This window comes from Alligator mississippiensis, chromosome 7 (genome assembly GCF_030867095.1).
Source record: "Alligator mississippiensis isolate rAllMis1 chromosome 7, rAllMis1, whole genome shotgun sequence".
NCBI classification, from domain to species: domain Eukaryota; kingdom Metazoa; phylum Chordata; order Crocodylia; family Alligatoridae; genus Alligator; species Alligator mississippiensis.
Window position 1 is genome coordinate 88,739,443 of NC_081830.1, and position 23,887 is coordinate 88,763,329.

The 23,887-nt window shown below is 43.3% G+C and overlaps 1 protein-coding gene across 5 annotated transcripts in view; it reads left to right on the forward strand.

Annotated features, from left to right (window-relative positions):
* Window positions 1-23,887, forward strand: part of OPA1 (OPA1 mitochondrial dynamin like GTPase) — a 72,625-nt gene that overhangs the window by 43,879 nt on the left and 4,859 nt on the right. For all 5 annotated transcript variants that reach the window (XM_019486415.2, XM_019486414.2, XM_019486418.2 and 2 more), the window contains 2 exons: window positions 1,791-1,884; window positions 3,700-3,810. In XM_019486415.2, the coding sequence (XP_019341960.1) occupies window positions 1,791-1,884; window positions 3,700-3,810 (205 nt within the window). The remainder of the gene's footprint in view (window positions 1-1,790; window positions 1,885-3,699; window positions 3,811-23,887) is intronic.

Here is a 23,887-nt window from a genome sequence, read left to right on the forward strand (position 1 = left end):
CTGTCCACAAGATGTCAGTCGTTAACTAAGTGGCTGTTACAAGAATTGCCAAATTTCTAACCCTTCTGGCTATAAACCCAGATCCTGACACTGCCAGGATATGCAGTTTTTGAGGCGTGCATGTCCCAACTTGTGCGCAAAGTCCCAGCTCAAATCTCTTGTTGTTAAATGGCTGCGTAGAATAAATAATGAGCGAACTGAAAAAATAGAAAGTAATAAATGAACAGAGGGAGAGAAAGAGAGGGTTTTTATTTAAACACTTCTTTCTCCAGGAACTGCACTTAGCACTGCCCAGAGCTTCATGTGGCTTGCAAGATGTGGCTTGGCCAACCTCCTCTTATTACCTGGCAACGTTGCTGTGCAGAGTGCTATGAAAGTTTCATGTTACCCTCTGGCGATTTGATGTTCTGTTGGTGTCTACTTAGGTCTGCCAGAAATGTCTGATTTCCTTGTCAGTGTCTAAATTTCAAAGTCATAGTACAGGGAAAGCCTTCATGCTAAATAAAGGGTTTTCATTTTTGTTGTTTTTTTCCCCTGGGGTAAGGATAGAGAAATCAGCGTTAAGAGCAGGAAGAAGGGTTAATGTATGGTACAAGAGGAAAGATCCATATGAAAGTAATTTACTTTTTTATTATTATTAATCCACCACATAGCTAACAGACCTTTCCACTTAAACCTTTTATTATCAATGCGACTGTCAGTCTTTATAAAGGTTAAGAGACAAATGACAGTTTTGTTCTCATGCAAAAGCTGTTTTGGAAATCTATTTTTGCTCCTGAAAATGCATGTCATCCACCAAAGCTTAAAATGGCTTGGTACCAATTTGTATTTAAAATTAGAGGGCGAGATGATTAAGAAAACATCACCCACGTTTAGTCTCACCTTTTATAATTTAATGTATAGTTTACATTTTAAACTACTGACAGTTTGGCAGTGCTGCTAGAAACAAAGGGACGAACTTATAAGACATTTAAATTAGAGTGATTTAAATAAGAGAAATTTCAAAGGAAAAAAGGCCCCAAGAATTTTTTTTTTAAATTATAAATCTCTGGCTATGATTAGTTGGGAATAAACCCTTGTGGTCAGAAAACCAGCCTGAGAAGCTTCTCTGCAGGGCTGCTGTGATGACAGTAGGGGAAGAAGGGTGCCTCTGCATGGGGTTTCAGAAGGGCTTGGGAGGCTGCAGTTTTTGGCAAGCACATGGATACAGTCAGGAGATTCTGTTGGAGTTCATATCCTGAGTTTTCTTTCCATCTATTACTCTTCATCAACTCCTCTGTGGAGTTGGAGTTATTCTTCTCTGCCCAGCCGGTGGGAAGGGAGGCTGCGTTTCCTCTCCTTTGTTATTACCTGTGCATCCCTTAACCCTAGCACCCTCTTCACAGACATTCATCGGACAGGGAGACAGGCAGAGTCCCAGAGTTGTTTTTTTTTTATACACATATACAGCAAAGCACCCAAAGAGGTTAGGTACACGGACTGGCATGTATGTAGTACATGCAGCTAATTTCTGAGTGCTGCCCTTTTCACTGGGGAAGTGTGAGCAGCTGGTGGCAGTCGGGGAGCAGAAGGAACATATAAGGCTAACATTGGCCCTTATCACAGCACTGTAATCAGTGTTTCTTTGCATAAGTTAGAGAGAGAGAAAGAGTGTGCGTGCATGCGTGTGTGCATGCGTGCGTGTTAGTCTCCCTGCCCTATTCGTCTCCAGAGTATATCTTTTAAGAGTCTGTTTTGTTCGCTGAAACTCCCAGACAAGCAATGCTAACAGTTTCTTCTGACTGTTTCAGCTTGAATGTAATGATGTGGTTCTCTTCTGGCGCATACAGCGAATGCTGGCAATTACAGCAAACACACTGAGGCAACAGCTTACCAACACGGAAGGTAAGGATTTTGGTGTCTGCCTTGTCTGAAATGTAATGCTAATGTTAAAACATTTCTAATGCTATCACATCAGGATGTGGCTCTCAACTTCATTGTGGCCTATTGCCTTTTTTAATGTTTTGGTGTTAAACGGTTGTCAGATTTTGAAATGGGTTTAAAATAGATAGCATGGCAAAGACTCCAAACCATGGGAATACCCTGCTACAAATTATCTTCAGATGCTGACTTGCCATGCAGAGCTAGATAGTGAAATCTGTTGTAAGCAGAGAGAACTTCAGAAAACAGTTGCTATCTTTGTTCTTTTTCAATCCGATCTTTTGTCATAGGTTTAATAAAATCTGTATATTTGATACTAAAATATCAATCTAAAATAAACTTTTAATGCATAAAAACATTTCAGGCATTATGTTCTAAGACCCATATCTTCCTAAGACAACCACATTTATACATTAATCAATTAGCACCATGGTGACTACTAATAATGAACTCCCAGCTGTGAACCAGAGACTCTTTCAAGCCAACCTCTTAGGAAAAGATTGAGTAAACAGGGAAACCTTGCCACTTGCCCTGAAAGTCAACAAACCCTCCACAGCAAAGCCTCTGTCCCTAAATATACAAAGCAAGGGACTGTCATCTTGAGTAGCCAGCTGATTGATCTCCCCTGCTGGCATGGATCACCAAGAGCCTTGTCTCTAACAAACACAGGGCCCAAACTATCAAGGGCTCTACAGATGAAATCAACACCTCAGATTCCTCCAGGGAGGCCGTTCGGATCCTGTGGAACACAAGGGCATTGTGTTCATTGTTTGACCATCCAAAAGGAGTAGTCCTAATCTCTTTAGCAAGCAAAGGTGGACAAAAGTGCTCTTGGCTCAAACTTAAGAAGTGCCATACTGGGGCCACAGCTGTTATCTGGGCATCCTAAAACAACTCGAGATCCAATAACCCCATGCAAATGTGTTCAAAAGAAGTGCCCTCAGTCTAAGGATCTAATGTTCTCTGCACCTTGATGTCCCTTTGTTTTCGGAAGAATGAGCTTTACCTGATTATTTCTCATCTAGGCCAGGTTCTGGGAAAGTTGAAATGTTTTAATAATAATAGTTTAAAAACCCCCACACCAAGTATGATGGCACTAACTTTCTAGTAGTACTTTGCATCAGTGGATTTACAATCAGTGCTTTACAAACATAGTCAGTATCATCATCCCCATTTTACAGAGGGGCACGCCGAAGCACACCACAAGGGACTTGTCCAAGGTTGCTCAGTAAGCCAGTAGAGGAGCCAGGAATCGAACCCAGGTTTCCTGCAGGCCAATTGAGTGCTGTCTCCACTAGGAAGTACAAGTAGGAAAGCATGGAGTGTTATCAGTATGATGACACTGCAGCTTCAACAGACTCCCCAGTGGCCTCCTGTTCACCTTATACTATCCAAAATCATACAGATGTGTAACTGCCCACCTTAGCATGTGCATTTGGTGAGTCATCTCAGCAGAAGAGCTTCAGCTCTTGAACTAAAAAGTGTTGTGATAATACTTGGAAGGCCAGGCTCAGGCTTTGTCCTACTTCTGGTATATCGGTCCTGAGTCTTTTTTGTCATGACATGTGTTAGTGCTCATCTCTGTTTTCCCTCTCCTCTTTCCTTTAAGCTTGTAAATCATTGATTAAGTGTGATCACAACCACCCTTTCCCACAAAATCAGACCCCCCCCAAATCTGGATTTTTCTTCCAAAAAAATTTGCAAAGAGAGGTAATTCTTTTGATGCATAAATTCCTCCTTCTTGAAGAATTCACCACTATTTAAATCACACTTTTACAGTCAGGCGTTTGGAGAAGAATGTAAAGGAAGTGCTGGAAGACTTTGCTGAGGACAACGAGAAGAAGGTTAAGTTACTAACTGGCAAAAGGGTCCAGCTGGCAGAGGATCTCAGTGAGTAGCAGTTTTACTTCAGAAATAACTCAGAAGTAAGCAGATCAGTGGTACTGACCTTGTTTACTGTGAACCAAAAGTAAGGTTGAGTTTGTAGTGATAAATGTTTTGTCCACATGCTGCCAGACAAGGTTCCTTGGGTGAATTTGATATCTTTTATTAGACCAACCCAAATAGTTGGAGAATAGTTATTAAGCTTAATAACTATTCTCCAACTATTTGGGTTGGTCTAATAAAAGATATCAAATTCACCCAAGGAACCTTGTCTGCCTATGTCCTTAGACCAACACGGCTACAACCTACACCCTTGTCCACACGCTGGCATTTTGTGTGCATCTTTCATGGAAGATTTTTAAACATTAGGAAAACCTTTACTTACTGCAATATGGTGGTGATGCTCTGTCTCGCATGAAACTGTGACGCTTGTTTACTGACAGTGCTGTTAAAACAGATTAGTTGATAATGCCCTTTTGCATGGGGCAGGTCTGGATCTCCTACGGAGTAGTGACAAGATGGTTCAATGCTGCTCCATTTTAAGCCAGCATCTTTCTGCTGAGATTGTAAACTTAGATCCTGTGTAAGTGCATTTTGGGGACAATTGTAGAAAGTTTATGATCTCCTGCTATTTCATTAGTGATGCACTGGCAGAGCCCTGGTACCTCCACCAAGCAGTCAGCCTACATACAAAGCCGAACCCCTGGAAGGGAGGAAAAAAGTACTGGGGAAAAAATAGTCTGTCATCCTGGAATTAACACAGACCCAAAGGGAACCAAATTAAGGTCTAAGACAACTTTCTTACTAGCATTTCCTAACTTCAGATACTTGACTTCTCATTAATTTGCTTTTGACATAGCTTCTGGGTTTATATTTTGGATACTGAGCATAACCTAGTCTGTTGGCCTGCTCCCTCCAACTTAGCGAAGCATATTCTAAGGTGCAGCATGAGAGAGCGTTAAGCATATAATTACTGCAATATTTTCCTATTTGTGGGTTGTTATTCTACACCTGCTAAGGTTATGATCTCTTGCATATGAATAACACCGCATAAGAACAAATATGTCATAAGCAGAAGGCTAAGGTTGTGCTCTTGGTCCAGCAGTTTATATGATTGCATTGAGAGTATTATCTTTACATTTAGATAATTTAGGTATTCATTTTTCTTTAAAATAGGAGTGCCATGATATTTTTGAGTTCTACAGAATAAGAATTTTTGGTGGGACCTTTCTGATCTGTCTCCTGATCTCAGCACCTATGAGAGACATCACTGGTCCTTGCAGTACCCTCTGCTTGTTAGCACATGGCAGTTAACATCGGGTGATCTGTACTGCTTCAGCAGTCCCGTGTCAGTCCTTCTGCACTGCTATTTTTATCTCTCAGGTTGTGGAGTCGGTATCATCAAGACGCATGAGGGGAATTGAACAGCAATTCTGTGTTTAAACTGCAATGCAGAATATCAATATTTAATGAAAAAATTAGCTCCCTCCTTAGGAATGAATCCTGTTTTGTTTTGTTTTTTAAATGTCGCCTTTTTTATATTTCATCTTCTTCTTTTGCCATTGTGTTGTTTTGAGCCAAAGCTTGTGACAGTAATGTGATTCTTTGTTCACTTTGATTTGTCCTTGATTATTCAGTGCTATAACATTGCTAGTAATTTTCAGAAAAATATACAGTATTTATGCAAATCTAAAATACTTAGAAGAAAAAGCAAGGAGTTATGGAAGCTAGAGTCCACTAAACAAGACAGCCGTGGTTTCCAGTTGGGTTAATTTCTGGTTTATTTTTCTGGTTTCCAGTTGGGTTACTTTAGGGGATAATGTCTGTTAATACACTAAAGCAAGGGTCGGCAACATTATTGGGCCAAGTGCCAAAAACCCTGCAACCTGGACTTCGAAGATGCTGGCATGCCAGGGGCAGACAGTGGGGCAGCCACAAGGTATCCAGTCCTTGTCGTGGTAGCACAGCCCCAGCCCCTTCCCTGCTGTGCTCCCCAAGGTACGTGTGCAGCTGCAGTCAGCAACGAGCCAGGCTGGGACTCCGGACCCCAGCGCAGCCACGTACAACCTTGCGGCTGTCTGCTGCAAGCAGCCCCGGCTATGTCTGGATTGCCACTTCCGTGTAGGGAGAGAGGGAGCTGCTCCAGGGGCTGGCTGTCGCCCCTGGAGGGCTTCTTCAGGCAGCAGCTGCAGCAGCCTTCCAGTGCCCCCCATCTCCTGATCACAAGGCATCAGCTGAGAATCGGTTGAGCACACACAAAACAAATGGCATGGGGGACGAAGGGGGGCAAGTTCGCAGCCACTTCCCCCCCACAGAGTGAAGATTTACAAACCAGAGCCATCATTCAAATGAATGGACCAACCCCCCCAGCCCCAAATGCACTGGGGCAACACATTGGGGGAGGAAGTAATGACACGGGAGAGCTGCTGCTGACTGCCAGGCATGGGCACTGCAAGGCAGAGAGCACTGGGCAACCCCCCCTCACCAACCAAGGGAAGTCTGTGCAGTGGCCATATAACCCACACTGCAAAGAAAGGGTGGGGGAGCAGGGCTAAGCTGCACAAATAGCCTGGGCTGCTCGCAGCAGGCAGCTGCACGTGGCTGCACCGTGATCCAGAGCCCCGGCCCAGTTCGTCGCTGGCAGCAGCTTCACATGTGCCTCAGGGAGCGTGGTGGGGAAGAGGCCACGGCTGCCCTGCCTCCAGCCCCTTCCCCACCATGCGCCCTGTGTTGCGCGTGCACACACTGCTGCCACACAGCCCGGGCTGCTTGCAGCCGGCGGCAGGCAAACTGCAAACAGCTGCACCAGGGTCTGGAGCCCTGGCCCAGCTCTGTGGCAGCAGCAGCTGCACGTGCATTTCGGGGCACATGGAGGGTAAGGCACTGGGGTTGCATTACCCTAGGCCCCTTCCCCACCATGCGCCCTGAAGCACACATGCAGCTACTGTCACGGAGCTGCACTGGGGTGCTGGACCCTGGTTCAGTGGTTGCAGCCTCCCAGCTGCCTGTCACACCCAGCCCAGGCTTGCCACAGAGTCCAGGCTGCTCACAGCAGGGCTTGCAGCCTCCCTACTACCTGCTGCAAGCAGCCTGGGCTCCATGGCTAGTGGCAGCCACCCAGAGCCCAGGCCAGCTGTAGCATGCCGAGCAAAATCTGGCACGTGTGCTGGGTGTTGCTGACACCTGCACTAAAGTTTCTTGCCATAAAATAATAGAGTCAGACTTCCGAAGAGAGAAAGCTAACTTATTGACCATAGCAGTTTTTGTATTCTTAACTGCGTAAAGAAATATGAGTATATCCTCAATACGTTTTTAGTCATATATGGCTAAGATGAAGTGTGGCATATATTCAGCACGTTAAAACATAGGTCGTTCCATACGACTACTGCAGGATGTTTCTTGATGGTGGCAGGGAGGGAGTCATAGATCTTGCGCACAATTTTTTATAAAATCTTCACCCAGTGTAACGTTACCATTTAGGGTGATGTATGCTGACATGTTCTGCTTTATTGTACCTCTGGGAAGATTTGAAAGCCATCAGCACTTGGCTGTGCAGTCAACTCAGAAACATTTTCCTTACTCTCTCTTGTGCATGATTGGACTGCTAAGTGATGCACATTTTATGGGCGAATGACAGAGAAAGAAAAGGGTTTTCTCGGCTTTGCCGTAGCGAGCAGAGTGTTTTTTGTTGTACTTTTTATAACCTGGGACAGACCCTTCATGATAGCAGAGAACATGGAAGACGCAAGGAGATCTGTAATTTCCTCCCGACAGCAGGCAGTGGCCGCTGCTTCGGGAAAGAAAAGCATTCCTTTTGCAACACAGTGTCATTTAAACGTTTGTATTTTAATTAAACAGACAAGGCTGTTTGGGTAAATCCGATCTCTGTTATGAGGCCAAATCAAATAGTTGGAAAAACTCTTCTTAGCAGGCTTTAATTAAAATTTTAATTAAAATGTATTTTAATTAGGAATTTGGGATACAGGAATGAAAGAGATTTTCCTGCCTCAAGTCCAGTCTCTTTCTGTTGCAGGCAGCCATGTTACGTAATCCTGCTTTTAAATTTAACAAGCTCCATATTAAAATTAGACGGGTTGTTTGGCTCCTGCTGCCCACATTGAGAGGCTGCTCCAGAGTCTGACTTCTTTGATGGTTAGAAACTGTCTTCTAATTTTCATCTTCAATTTATCAAGGGCCAGCTGAGATTTAGCTTCCTAATTTGAAGCTCTACTTGTAAAGGAAGCCTAGACTACTTAAATACCCTCAGCATGTCAGGGCTTGTCTCCTGGTCCTGATAACAAAAGTCAGGCAGGGTTGCTACGCTACATGGACATTTAGCACTGGAGCATTGGAAGTGTTTTATTGTGTGTTTACTCGGCGATACCAGTTGATAGCAGACTGAATGTTCTAACTTGGGTGGCACGGCCTCGCTATGAGACCTTGGTAATTCACAAGGCTCATTTGAAGCATATTTTACTATATATAGTCTAAATCCTGAAATAGTATTTTAACCTTAACGCATGTTTTTGTTAATATCGGTCAGGGGCTGAACCTTACGGTTTTATAGTAGAAGGAGGTATAGTGTTCTTTACAGTGCTGCTTTCCACTTGTTATTGTGGGCTTTCCAAAGCCTGTCCAGGAACTGCCTGCTAGAACAATTTTAGTACAAGTTGTATAATATACAGCCTCGTGCTGATGGCTGTAATCAAGATCTTTTTAGAAAGAAAACATGCACATAGTATGCATTTTTTCTTAAATCAGTTATTCCAAAATAGTCTTATTCTGTAGAATTGAAAATGGATAGTTTCAGATTAAGAACAGTAACTATTTCCTACTACAAGAAACAACTGGAGGAAGTTTAGCAGTACAGGAAGGGATGGACAGAGACATGCAATTTGCTGGGGAGAAAATGATTAAATATTTTAAAGGTGCCTTGTTACAAACTGATACGGGAGTTTACCTTGTCTGTCCCTTGGCAATCGAAATAACGCCAGAGCTGTTACCAGACTCTCACAAAATTAGTGTGCCGATACTGTTTTGGATAAGGTCATGGTTTTGCCAGGTAGTTGCATGGGTCGGTAAGGTCCTCTTACCTTTCTTGGCGGACGGTTAGGATGCGTCTGGCTTTCACCCACAGTAGTCAGCAATGACTTGTTGCCGACTCGGTTGCCTGTGAGCTCCTTTGAAACATGAGTATAATTTGTAGGGTAGCTGGGAGCTTACATGTGTTTGGTAGCCAGAGTAAAAACAGGCCCAGGGCTTTAGCTTCCCAGTGGGATACACAAAGTTTCTTCCACACTAAAAAAATTACAGTTGTCTCTGAAAAAAATTACAGTAACTGAATCCAGTACCTTGATTGTACTTCTAATTTCATATGGAGCCCAAGTTACACAGTAATAAGTTTCCTTTATGAAATGAGTTTCATGCATATTTTGAATCTTACTGGAAACTTATTTAAATCAGAACTCTAAATGCAGGATGTGAAATGAGGTATGAAATGATGTATAGTAGAGCAATAGGAATTTTAAAAGTTACATAAAGCATTACTGTTTTAAGGTGCATTTACTCATTAAAAAGCCTCTTGTCAGTCTCTTCCTCTCTCCCACAGTCTTACATTTTAAATCACTGCCCGGGGCAGGAGAGAGAAACCCTACGGCATATATTACTAGCATTAGCACGAGCTGTGCTTTGCCTAAGGCCGCAGCTGCACAAATCTTGTACATTTAAGTTAAAGTTCTAGCTTCACTTCTGATGTTTAAATGAAGGGTAGTTTACCTACTGTTATGGGTACCGTTACATTATGAAAAATGGGTTATTCCGGGGGTATCCTTGAGACTGGCTAATCTTTCATGACATTTACTTTGTGTGTTGATTTCTACTGCATTTTTGCTTTATTCTCTTTCGTTAAAGTGGTTATGCTGAGCACCCCAGTAAACCGTGTTACTGCTGGCCCTGTTGAACTTCATCAGATTTAAAAGCAAGCAGATAACTTTAAACAAACTGGTTAAAACTACGTCTGCTATGTGGGGGGTTTTTTTGGTTTTGGGTCTCGCTATCAAGAAGCCTTGACGGGCAGACAGAGTGATGAGAGCATGTGAATCAATTTGCTCCTGTTTTGTAATGTGGAATTCCTTTAATTTGTTCATTCATTTCTGGACCCTGAATAAATGGCAGTTACTCTAACACGGGGGTGCCAAACTCACCTGGTCCCTCAGGCCAAATGTGTGGCATGGGTCTGGTCCGCAGGACAGATCCAGCAGCTGCTTTGTATCAGCACCCACCCCAGCTGGACTGCACCTCCCGCGGCGCCCGTTCCAGCTACTGGGGGATCCATGCAGCACGTGGCGCTCCCAGCAGCTGGTGCAGAACTGCGCCGCATGCAGCACCTGCTCAGGATCCATGCTGCATGCAGTGTCTGGGTGCCGCAGGCAGCGCTGGTCCCAGACTGCCTGGAGCAGGCGTCATGTGCGGCATGCATCCAGGAGAGCCAGGGCGGGTACCACATGTGTTGCATGTCCTGGGCCCTGCACACGGCACCAGTCCGGATCAACTCAGACCCAGGGGCAGCACTGGGGGTCAAATAATAGGGCTCTGCAGGCCGGATCTGGCCCGGGGGCCCCATGTTTGATACTCCTGCTCTAACGGCTAGAAGCTGTTAGCACCTACAGAACTAATGCTTTTAAGGGCATGCTTCACCTTGCAGCAAAACTTCCAGACATAAGTACTCTTTGCTTCTAGAGTTGAGTTTCCTGCAGAAAAGTGTTCCAAAATATTGAACCATTTCGTGAGCCTGATCGACTTGCTGTCTAATTCAAAATATAAAGGACCGAAGTAAACTTTCAAATTAGCATGAGTGTCCCAGGGCTGCTGAGTTGCTCTACAGCCATCCAACGCAAGGTGGCAACAACCAGCCTTTGTAGAAGCTCTTGGGCAGTTCAGGAAGCCTAAGCAGCAGCGTGCCGGGCATCCGGCCTCTGTTTACTGTTCTGTACTGATTGATGCCTGAGCATCGCCCAGGCAGCCAGCATTTGTTTCCTTTGGGAGGATGCAGCACTTGTCTGGGCTTGTCCTCTTCTCTCTGACTCTCACCCCACCTTACTCTGCAGTTTGCGTGGATTGTACACAATAGTTGAGGGAGGTTTTGTCTTACTTGCACAGCCGCGTTCTAATAAGTGCATTGCAAGGTTTGTCTTTACAGAGCGAGTCACTATGGTTATGTGTTTTTCAATGTTTAAAACTTGTCGCAAAGTAAATATGGAAAGGTAAGGTGCACAAGTACACAGGCATTTTTTTCACTTCTGAACTTAAGTGTGCTAGACACAGTCCACACACATGGGAAGACGTGAGGTGTAATGCTGGCTCTGATGGAGTTTTTACCGTTGACTGCAGTAGGGCCAGGGCTTCATCCTGACTTCTGCTCCAAAGACACTACTCTGCATCCTTAGGTCTTCCTTTCTTGAAAAAGGTTAATTGTGCGTCTAATTTTCTGCCCTGTGCCTGTGCATATACGAATTATTTAGCATGCAAAGCATCTTCCTGCAGCTTCCAGGGTGCTATTCATCCAGTTTCCAGACAGCTTCAGGTATTTAAAACAACAGACATTCAGCTCATGCAGCCGAGGAGCGGGAGCAGTTGGAAGGATGGCAGGGGATCAGGAGAACGCTGATGGAAACCTGACACTTAAATGACTGCATCTGAATGTGGAGGGGTCAACCCCCAAGTCAGTTTGTCAGCACATAAAGTATTGACATCTGTGCAGGTGTCGCAGACTAGTCAAGACTTCGTTCTGCACAAAGGCCTATTGAAACGGGGGAAGACTGAGCCCTTGAATGTGCGGAAAAAGAAATTCCTCGCTTAGGGCTATTTTCTTAAATTCTGTCATAGCTCTAACTTGTAATCTTGATGTATAGAATGGGGTGTCGTTTTCTTTTAAAGGCCAAAGCGTATCAAGCCTCATTAAACCACTTTTAATAGAACGCTTCCACTTTTTATATCTGAGGCTATTACTGGCATCTTGCTTCTTCAAGTTACTATATTAACCGCTTAATACACTGTGCATTTCAGTTGGGTTTGAACCTCACTATTACGCTGCATTGCATGTTACGTTGCAGCTATTCTTTTAGCGTGCACTACTTCATGTTACTGGCTGAATATTTGCAAGTCTGCCATGAATGTAATAACCAAGCAGTTTATTTGCCAGTTTAGTTCAGTTGCAAAGCTTGCATACCTTTTCTCTCAGCAGCTTCGTTTTAGGTCCTTACTATGTAACGATTGTGGAACCAGTACCGGAGTTTATTTGGCTACCGTTTCATCAGCAACTTCTGTTTTATAACAACATTAGTGATTATTTTGCTTTGATTATAAGCACCCCTGTTCTTATTATTTTGTGTTTTAAGTGGAATTTGGAAAAAAATGGTTCAGGAGTGCTAATCTGGGAGCATCTGCAGAATAATGCTGTGTGCTGACTTTTTTTTTCTTCATTGCTATGATCTGTAAAATGATAAAACTTTTATGAAACGTATATGTAATATGGTCATGAATAGTTTTGCTTTGTTTTTTTAATTTCCCTTCACTGAGAGGACTGTGTGCAAGGTCTCTCGTGGCCTGTACTTCATCCTCCACGCGGGTGCTGATCACATGTTCCTTAAAATCATGTCTTCTCTTGGCTTCCCTAACCCCATTTGCTTTCAGTTGTTTTTCTTCTGAATCTGATCTTTCCCTTTAATGGGTCAGTGAACTGGACCAACTCTGCTCACAGCTGCAGGAGGGATGTAACCTCTGGTAGGTAGGGCTCAGACTCTTTAGGGCCAAACCGGCACTGAAAAAACCAGTGCAGATAACAACAGCAGGCTGGTCACTCTAAATCTTTATTTTACATTGTTACTTGAATATTTAGTGAGTGATGCTCTGTGTTTGTACTCTCCAAGTTAAGAGGCAAAGGGTCTAATTCTGCAACTGCTCGCTCTGCGCTCCAAGCATAGTCCCTGTCCCAAAAGGCCAAGAAGGCAAAACATACCAGGACGTCCAGAAGGAGGAATAGCATACAGGCAATTAGGATAATTATTAGGAGCTCTCCAGATGTGAGCATCACACAAGTGAGCTCTCAGAAAATTAAATGAGGGGAGGCTGTCTCCTTTACAAACCAATGACATACTTCACTTGCATGGAGCAGCTGCATTTTCACAGGTTTCCAAATGTCTCAGTGGGATCTTTATGAGGAGCCCATCGATTATAGGCTGATCTTGCAAGACTCAGGTAAGGATAATGGTAGCGAGGTCTGCAGATCAAACAGCCGTCCTGATTATTATTGCTATCATCAAAAGCAGCTGAAGAGCTGCCAAGACTTTCCAACTTCACTTTTGAGAAGCAGTTTGCTCCCATTCTGGTGGTCGGTATATCCTCTGTCCTTACCAGTGGCTTTCCCCAATGTGCTAATATCATTTCAGTCCTATCTTTACCTGATCCTAAGTTGGCGTACCTGCATTTCTGCACCAGTTCCAGCTAGAAACGGAGTGCCGTGCTCAACTTGCACTGTCTGACAAAGCAGAACTGGTAGAGGCGAGTGGTGTCGGCAAACTCATGGCAACGCACTGTACATCCTTGCTCGGCTCCGTAATCATCTGAATACAGTACATGGCTGGGGCAGGGAGTTTGTGTGTGTCCACATCCCTATGTGCCTGCCTCTGAATTTGTCTGTCACTAGCAATAAGAGGCATCCAGCTATTCTGGTTGGTTTTCCTACTCTACTTACTTATAAAGCAAATGATTGCTGTTTTTGCATCTAGTTATCTTTTTCCTTCTTTTTTTTTTTTTTTTTAATTCAGCCTAGGCAGTTGGAGCTCCGCCAAAGTGAATGTACTTTTTCTTACTGGAGGCAGTGTGAATTTAAGTTCTTTGTCTTGTGAATTTTTTGCACAGCTGTACACAACTGACAAATTAAAGCAGCTGCTAGAAGAATGCCAAGGATTGTTTGTGTCAAAGTGCAGATAAGGTAGCTCCTGCTTTGTATCAGGGCAGAAAGGGCTTTAAGGAGCTGCGTCTTCTCAAAGAGAGAGGTAATCCTCGAGGGAGAGCATACATGGGTTGTAAACCTCCTCTGATAGAGTGATGGTTTACTTAACTTCAGATCCCAGATGATGACCTGAGGAGGACTGTGCTTTCTTAAAGTTATTGATGAAGAGCTAGATGCTGATATCCAGGCTCAAAAATGGATCCTCACAAAGTTTAGCACATTCTTCACTAACTAAATCTATCATTTAAAGTCAGCAAAGAAAGATAATTATAAATTGGTACAAGCTGAAAGGCCTATTTACTGCCTGTTAATCTTGTTCTAGGCCACTGATCTCCTACCCTTTGATGCAGGTTATCCTGGCGTTATGTTTACCAAGTGTAATCCCTGCCTAAAATTCATTGCATGTTGCAGTGATCGATGCAGGCTATTGGGGCACAAAGTTTTTAAAAATCCGGCGTTGTTTGTAAATACTTTATATATTGTTGCTTGAATTGGAGTTTCCTGTAGCAGTAGCGGTGTTGGTGGAAATGCAGCGGTTTTGCAAGTTGATGAGTCAAAAGTGATGATCCCAAACTGAAAATAGTATATCCCAAACTGCGGGATATATTATTCAGATCCCAAAAGTGCAAAGAAATTACAACACTATGCTTTCTACCAGTATTGCCTTCCAATATCATACTAGCATAGAAAGTAAAAGCACCAACGTATGAAGGGGTGGGGGAGCAGAAACAAGCAAATACAATAAAACAGCCTCTTCTTTTTCAGATCGTGAACATTTAATCAACTATTCTTTATTGCTGACAAACAAGTGAATCACAATACCACTCATATCTAAGCATTTTTCTTGTTATTTCCCTGGCAGACACTTGCTGATTTAGTGCGCGACTTTACGCAAATGTTGGAATAGATCAGTTTGTGATCCACGTTCCTTCTGAGTACAGTCTTTCTTTGGTTTGAGGACTGAAAAGTTTTGGTTATTTACACAGTTAAAATCTCGTTGCAGTTCTGTAATCCCATTGATGCACAAGGGTTTACACAGGAAACTTCCACTGGCCACATAAGCTGCTTGTGTATCCTTTGAAGCAATGTCAACCTTTTTTTTGATGAATTATTGAGTAATATTAAAGATCCAGCTTCCGGTTTATATTTTTCATCAGTTCCTGCCCAAGATAATGGTCACTTTCTCATTTGCTCTTAGAACAGTTTTCTTTCCACAATGAAATCTTTGTGTGATTGTAGACCTGATCTAAGGCATTTCTTGTCTGTACTATGGCTGTGCTAATGGAATACGTTCCACTTGTGCCCTGAACCACGTGAGTAATCCCTGTCATTTTTACATTGACTCCGTCTCTTGTTCGGACAGTTTTAATTAGAAATTGTACCCTTAATGAAAAATTTTGAAGCCTGTGTTAGGTTATGAGCTTAGCTGGTAGGATACATGAATTAATATCCCTTTCATAGACACGTGGGACATGACGTGTTCACAGGAACATATCTTTTTTAAGTTAAAAAATATCTATAGCTGTCCTTTTCACTTCAGTTTAGCTACCTTCCCTTAGATACGGTACCCTAGCCCTGTCTGGTGTGGGAAGGTGACTTCACACGAGCCAGCCCCTTCAGCCCTAGGGAGTATGCTGCAAAATACAGTCAGCTTCTGTTCTGTTTGATTGGTGGGGGAGGAAATGTGCGGCTGAAACCGTTTCATTAGCCAAGAAGGGCTCACATGTAGATCTGGGGCCACTGTAGGTCAAGACATTGATTGATTAGTAGCCTACAGTTGCATTGCTACAATGCACAATTCCTGCTTGTGGTGTTAAAAAGCATTTTACCAGTGTTGAAACGGCAGTGCTAAGTACTTCTGGAAAGTAGCTTTATCCTCTGATAAGATTACTTTCATGCCGCAGGTTTAGTTCTGTCCCAGTATCATGAAATAAAAGCATTACTGTTCTATGGGGGAAGTTAATTCATTTGCTCAGATGCTCGGTTTTTGCTCAAATTAAAATATGGTTTGAAGAAAGAGTAAGAGCATTCAAGATGCTATCTCAGAATCCTGTATCTCCTAGGGGCAGAGAGTGCGTGCTAAGGGGAAGAATGTGCGTGCACGGCCTGTCCAGACTGCTCTGCCCACTGCCCCTCTCCCCGCACGGCTTCCAGCGTTCAGAGGCCGAGGAAGTCCTACCTGGAGGTTGCAGGTTACATACTAAAATCAGTAGATCCACAGTTTTGGGTTTGAGCTCCTTCAGGACTCTTGCATGAGTGCCATGTGGGCCTGGTGATTTGCTGCTGCGTAGTTTATCACTTGCCTTCATTATCTCCTCTACTGATATCTCCATTTGTCCTCTGGAAGGAATGGCTATGAAATAGAAATCCCGTTAACATCTTAACATCGTTCACGATAAACAATGAAGCAAAGAAAATGTTTAACTTTTCTGCAATGGCCTTGTCCTGCTTGAGCATGGATTTTACTCCCTCTTTGTCCAGCAGCCCACTGTATCCCTGAAAACTTTCTGCTTCTGATGCACTTAAAAAAAGAAAAAAAATGTTATTAGGTTTGGCATCTCAAGCAAGTTGCTCGCAAACTTTTTTTTTTTTTTGCTTGCCCTGTTATCATTTTACCTTTAGCTTATCAGAGACTATGTTCTTTTTTATTTCCCTCACTTGGACTTGTCCTGCACTTCTTGAATGATAACTTCTTGTCTTTAATAGCCTCCTTTATTCTCCCTTTTAAAGAGCCAGTATAGTTTTTAATCTGCTAAAATGCGTTCAATTTGTGCCTCCAGTAGAGTATTTTTAAATAGGTTCAATGCGGTCTGCAAGTTTTAACAGTTTTTGCTGCCCCTTTTCTTTTCAACTAACGCCCGTACTGTTGTGTAGATCTTCTTTCTGAAGTGAAATGAAACCATACTTTATTTATTTTTTGGTTTTTGTTCTTTTTCCCTCTCCTGCATGGATATCAAACCTGGTTACATTGCTGTCACTATTACAGAGTGGTACTGCAGCAGTTTGACCTAAACCTTGGACGCTTCTCAGGTCTAAGTCGGGAACAGCTCCCCTTTTTGTGGGGTCCAAGACTAATTGGTCCAAAAAGCAGTCATTTATGGTGTTTAAAAATTTAGTTTCTGCATCCTGCCCTGAAATGTGATCTACCCAGTCTATATGAGAATAATTGAACTCACCCAATATTATTGGTGAGTATAATTAAGGCCTGGCTCAACAAAGCCTTGGCTGGGATGATGTAGTTGGGGCTGGTCCTGCTTGGAGCAGGGGTTGGACTAGATGTGACCTCCAGAGGTCCCGTCCAACCCTAACTTTCTATGATTATATTGTCTGCTTTTGCATCCTTTTTAATCTGCCTTAGCATTTCTCATTCACTGCCACCATCCTGATCAGACAGTTGGTAGTATAATGCCAGAAGATAATATTTTTAGCTCATTTGATGTCAGTGATTGGGATACACTTTTCCATCCAAACTCTGTTCCAGAGGTTGAGGTTTTTGTGGTGTTCAAACCGGCATGGTGGTTCTGGCTGATAAAATGCTAATTGCAGATTCTGAGTGTCGTTTCCCTTGTTTAAGGATTGATCCAAAGAAATTCAGATTCTGTCTCTGAGGGGGGGAAGCAGATCTCCCTGATGTCTGTAGGATCCTAGGAAAGTCAGGCTGAAAGGGACCTCACAAGGTCACATCTAGTCCAACCCCTGCTATAGGCAGGATCATCCCGAACTAAACCACCCCAACCAAATGTCTGGGATGACAATTTCTGAAAGTTTCCAAGGATGGAGGGTCCACATCTTCTCTAGGTGCCTGTCCCACTGCTTGGCCACCCTTATAGTCAGAAAGCTCCACCTAATCTCCAGCCTAAATTTCCCCTGCTGTTATCTTGCTGAGATCCTACGATCCCTGCTGACTTCCTGCCCCTGGGCAGGGGGCTGGACTCAATGATCCTCTAGGGTCCCTTCCAGCCCGAATGTCTATGAAATCTTGAGGCCGTTGCTCCTGGTCCGGTCCCCTATAGCCACCAAGAAAAGCCCATCTCCATCCTCTCTGTAATCACCTTTCAGGTATCTGAAGGCTGTTATCCCTGCTCGGTCTTCTCTGGACTAGGCAAGCCTAGTTCTTTCAGCCTTTCCACAAAGTCTTGTCTCCCAGACCCCCTGTCATTTTTGTCGCCCTACACTGGACTCTTTCAAACCTGTCTGCATCCTTGAAGTGTGGGACCCAAAACTAGATGCACTGTATCTACTTAAAGGAGGTTTTTGGTCAGTTAATTAATAGGAGGCTGTTGGGGAGCTCATGTGAATCAAATTCAAATATTATCTCTCCGTAGCATAGTATTTCAGCCTCTCACAGATGCCACCCAGCCATTCAGAGCAACTTTCCACCCATTCACTGTGACTCTGGGGCTCATATTATTGGGATACCATGCCTATAATTGCACGCTAGAATAAGATGCTTGTTAGAAGAGTTATGTAACGTGAGCACCACTGGGTTGAGCATTGCCAGTTAGCTCTGGGCTCCGGCTAGTAAAATAGAACAGGGCTGTTTTATCTTTATATGTCTGAAAGACAGGCTTGATTTACAAATGTAATTAATAATATTGTCGTCATGATTATTCCATCCCAGCGAACATTGTTTTGAATTTCAAAATTTATGGAAAGTATTCAGTTCTTGTGGCCATGAGTTTGAATCTGTTACATGTTCTTATACGTGTTAAACATTTTATGGCGGTAAAAGATAGTTTTACTGTAGTGTGACATCAATTAGCAGCTTTGTTCAGTCTGCTCTTGCTACCAGTAACCAAGTGGTACCCTAGCTTTTCTGCAAGCTTGCATTTCAAGTCTGTATATTTTTAATGCATCATGGATTTACTATATGAACCATTATAAATGCCATTTAATCCCATTCTGCAGTGCTTTTATTGCACTAATGAACTAATTGTTTAAGAATCATTCACATGATTCATTCTCCTGTTCTGCCTTTCTTAAAACGTCAACCACTGAAGGCCTTTTGACAGACCAATATTTATAACAGTTTGACAGCAGGATGAGGAACAGCGTTTGTCTTTGTAACAGCCTGAAGAAAGGGCCTTTCCAGCACCCAGCCATGCAGTTACAATCTTGACCTCTTTCTTATGCTGGGAACATACATACAGCAGACAAGCAGCACCTCCCATGTGTTTTCTTGACCTGTTGACTGTCCATTCACTTCCCATCTGTTTTGCAGTCTTAAAGGAACAGAGGGGGCCCTCTACTTATAAATCTGTCTTTGCAGGTGATAAATGATGTTCTGTCTCTTTAAGGGCAACCTGGGTGGTTTTGCCTCTTTTTAGCAATTCAGCTTTCCTCTTGGCCACATCCAGAGGAAAACCTGGTATGTGAACAAGAGGAAACCGGCAAAAAATGTGATGGGTGATTTCAAAGGATTTTTTTTTTTTTTTTAATTCAGCAGGACATGACCCTGCAACGATCGGTAAATTATAGTCGCTCTTAATCTTCCCAGTTCTCTAAGACCTGAGCAGGCATGTTGATGCTGGTTTGTAACTGTGGAAGGGAGGCTGTTTTCTGGGGCAGAGTCTGACGATGGTGGTTAAAACACTGCCCTGCACTGTTTCAGCGAGAACCGAAGTTTTTGTGCGCGGCCTTTACAATGCGAAAGCTCGCAGCCCAGAGGGTTGAGGCCGGAAGACTGTGCGGCATCTGCCGTGTTGATACCTGCTCAGCGTGACTTCGTGAATGGGACCGGGTAGTGCCTGTGATAGCCATAAGCCGAAACTCAACCTTTTCTTGTAAACTAAGGATCAGCATTCCCTGTGTATTTAAGTGCTTACTGCTAGGCATGCTAATCAAGTCTGGCTTTAGGCTCAGGTTTCTTTCTCGGTGGAGGAAAGATGCTGTGTTCACAACAGTAAGTTAGATTTCTCCAAATAATTAAATGTAGTGTAGAGGAAGTTTAGAGGATAGCAATAATGGTTTGCAGGCAGGAGGGGATTGACTTAGGTGGAAAGATAAAAAGGACTAAAATCTAAGCTCCAGATGAAAGGAAAGACAACTCAAAAGCCTGCAAATATGGGAGAAAGAGAGGGAGGGAGAGAAATTATTCAACATAGCATGAGGCCTCTTGAACAAGGTCCCCTGATGCCACTGTTGTACTTCAGTCTTAAAACCCTTCCTGTCCTCTTGAAATAACAGGCATAAATCGACCCCTCTATTACATTAAGACTGCACCAATACAGGGCACAAGTCGTATCTACATCCCATGCCCGCTGCTGATGCCATGGCCTCAACAGCGCGCGCAGGGGTGGGAGCTGGGGAGCCTCGAGGTGCTGAAAAAGTAGCCGATGCAGAACAACGTGCTGTCGGGAGTAGATGTGCCTAGGCAAGGACGCGGGCTAATGACTATTTCCAGCATTGCTAGCTGGGAGGCAGAACATTTTGGGGGCAAAGAAGAGATTAAAACCCAGATCCTCCCAACGCTGTGCTCACCCCTCCAAGGTCTCCCCCGAGAAAAGCATCTCTACTAAGAAAGTATTTAAATGCTTTTCTGAACATGGGCTCAGTGCATGACTTCGGGCAAATTACACTACGTCTCTCTACTTTCCATCTGTCAATGGAAATCCTCATTTCTTCTGGTGAGGCCGGGTGTGCGGATTAACTTTCCCATTTGCAGTGTTGTAAAGCGCTACGACCAGTAAGCACAGACAGCCGTCCCTGCTTTTGCAGTGTGACTGGTCGCTCATAGATTATAAAAATAAAAGTTCCCCTCTCTCCACCTTCATGGCTGTTTGCAAGGCAGGGACAGAGTAAAGTGGTCTCTTCCTGTGTCACTTTTAATGTTAGGGCTAGACAGAAATGGCGTCCCGTTCAATAAAACGTGCTTATTTTTTGGAAAACCTAAACAAAGATGTGTAATTGGAGAGAAAATGGGGGAGACGGACATCTGCAAGAACGCCTCTGTGAAGAACTTTTCGTTTCTTCGGGGAAATTTTCAGGTTTTCAGTCAGGAGAGAGGCATCTTCAACTTGCAGCAGAAGGCTAGATGCCTCTGTAATGAAAGAAAAAAAGGCACATGGTTGTAAGGCAATTTTTCTTACCTCTTAAAAGCATTGCATGGAAAGGGTAAGTGCCAGTTATACATGATACCTTTTAACTTCCTAGCTTTTGTCACTCACGCAGTCGTGTTACACGGTTGCTCAAATCTAACTCACCAGCTTTGCTGTGCTGGGAACTGGTTTCTATTTTGCCCCGTTGTGGCACTGCCTTTACTGGTGAGGCTGGTATATAATGCATCCTTAAGGTTGGGATCTGTCAGTAAGCAGTCCCTGTAAGACTATTTTGGGTCTTGTTCTTCTTTCCTGAGCTGATGTTAACAGCAAAAACAACCCTCATCTTTAGCTGTGTCTTTCTGTATTCACAGTGTATTCCGATCCTAATTACAGATCAATTAGTCTGGTTTTGAACCTTTTAGAGCTACTATCACAGGATTAATGAAAAGAAAATGAGCAGGAGACAAGAGAGACCAAGCATGAATGAGTCTCTCAAGACAGCCGAATAAAGAATCCCTTCATTCTCTCTCAGTGAAGTTTTATGGGATATGGAGAGAGGATTATGGGAATATTTATGGGGCATAATGAATTCATGTATGGAGCAGCTCATCTTTTAGGTAAACATTGGATAAATGGGAAGTAGAATGGGCATTCATTGCCTCCAGGCCTGCGCGGTTCATTGTGCCGGAGCTGGAAACGGGTTTGTTACACTTTCTCCTCACTGGTTTCTATTAAGTTTTGACCACAGTTGAATGGGGGGTGTAAGAATTATATATTCATCACTCTGAATCTATAGTAAAACCACCAAAGAAAGTATCCCCCTCTCTCTAGAGCCCACTTTAAGCTCTGGCTCATATTTAAACTTCACAAGTAAAATATAATAAAACAGCAGTACTCAAACTTATGCGACACACTGGTGCATTGGATAAAAACTTGCGGAAGTTCAGTATTTTGAGAGATGTGTACTGGTGTAAATACTCATTGTGCCCAATGAAAAGCAGTATTAATTAATAGCAGGGCTCTATGCCCATGTATTGCGAAGTGCAGTTTGGAGAGGAATACATTTCGCTTGGTGCTGCGTCAGGAGAGGTTGTATTGCATCTAGGAATACAACATTTAGCATGAGTAATTGCAGCTTCTCGACAGCTTTTTTTAGGCTGTTTTCTATAAGAATAACTGGTATGGGGTTTTTTTTAAAGTATTAAATTACCTCAGTACCTCATAATTATTACAGTTAAGCAATGAGTCCAATGCTATAAAAACTAATACAGCAGTTATGACTATAAAGGAAATTTTAGCATGTCTGTTCTCTGATTCAGTGTGCTCTAGTGGGATAAATATATGCCATTTTGTTATTTTAATATTCCTTAATTGAAAAATGAAATTGGGTATTACTGGCACGCAACCTTTTTTAAAAGGGTGAACTCATAAATTATAGATTTTTTTGCTGATACTGTGAATTTTCTATACTGGAATATTTCATTAGTCAAGGGTTGAGCGGGGAAAATACTTGCATTTAATGCCATTAAATCTATCTGCTTTCAGTGAGCTTGATCAATACAAAAATGTATTTGCAGAAAGACTGTTGGACTGAAGGAGGCAGTCCAAACAAAAACCATGCTCTGACTGCGACCGAGGTAGACCTCCCTCGGTCATCACTTCATTCCCTTGGTCTTGTGAGCCATTGCTGCTTGGTTCGGGGGGGTAAGGTATGGAATTAATTATTACAAAAATATTCTTTGTCCACATAATGCAGAGTCAGCCTGAGTTCACCTGTGATATCTGTGTTGCCCTCCTAAACGCGCAGGATGTCGATGTTCTTATTGCACGTGCATAGCAGCATGGAAGTAGTACCTATTCTTTGTCCTTTTTAAAAAATAAAGTGCAGAGTGCATTTGATTTAATAGGGAGAATGTCTTAGCAGAGCCTTTCCCAGCGTGGGTATGGTTTCAGAGACGGTAATTGTACTTCGTAACTTGTCTCTAGTTGCGTATTATTTTGTTCCGACTCTGTTCAAGAGCATTATAATAAAATGGTGGCAGAAATCACGGAGCGTCCTTTGCCTTTCACCTGAGGGTCCCATACTTGGCAAATGTGAATTCAGCTTCACAGCATCTGTGTCCTCAGCAAGTCACTTTCTCGTGCTCTAGCAGATGGGGATGCCGTGCAGAGGACTTCGGTGACCTGCTGGAGATGACCTAGGACTTGAGTGGCAGAGTTAGGAGCAGAGCTTGAGTCCCTGAGTTGCATTGATGCAAAGGCCCCCAAGCCTTCCTGTCTTCCTTTGAAACAATAGACCTAAACCTCCCTCCGTAGTGAAAAAAGACAGCAGCAGTATGGGGGGAAACTGTAATTAGCTGCTTTCGGCTGAATTGTGGCTACCCAGTGTATGTGGATTTGAAAGTCCTTGCTCTTAAGGAGAAAAGAGAAACTTTAAAGCAAAAAAACCATGTTACGGTCTCTTCAGAGCAAGTTGGTTTACTGAGGGGTCATCTCTCCACTACTCATTTGGATCACATTTGAAGTTTTCAGATGCAATAGTAAGCCTCTTGAAATCAGTGAGGCCAGGGCATCCCCTTTGTTCGTGTCATCAAGGCTAGAATTATTCAAATGTTTAAAAAAAAAAGCCCACAAAAAAACACCTCTTTTGTATTTCTAGACCTGGACTGCTGTTGATAAGGTTTCTTCCAAGTAATGCGCCCGAATGTGTATGTGTGTCAGTTCCCAGGAAAAGGGGGTAGTAATGGAGGGGAAAAACCAGTTGCTAAAAGCACATTTCATTTAATTTCTAGATCTGGACGGCATTCTGGCACCGTAGTGCTAAACAGTGTGCTATGTGCTGTGCCTCGGTTCGCTTTTGCACAGGTGCTTTCTTTTCTCAGAGGCCGCCGTGCCGAAGCTAGTAGGAAGCGAATTGGTCTCTCCAAGTGGCTCTGCCAACTTGGAGCTGACGTCGTTGCTAGAGTGGCTGCTCCCCGACTAGCTGGCACTGCAGAGGGGTGAACAGAGAGGTGTTTGGCCATGTTAGTCT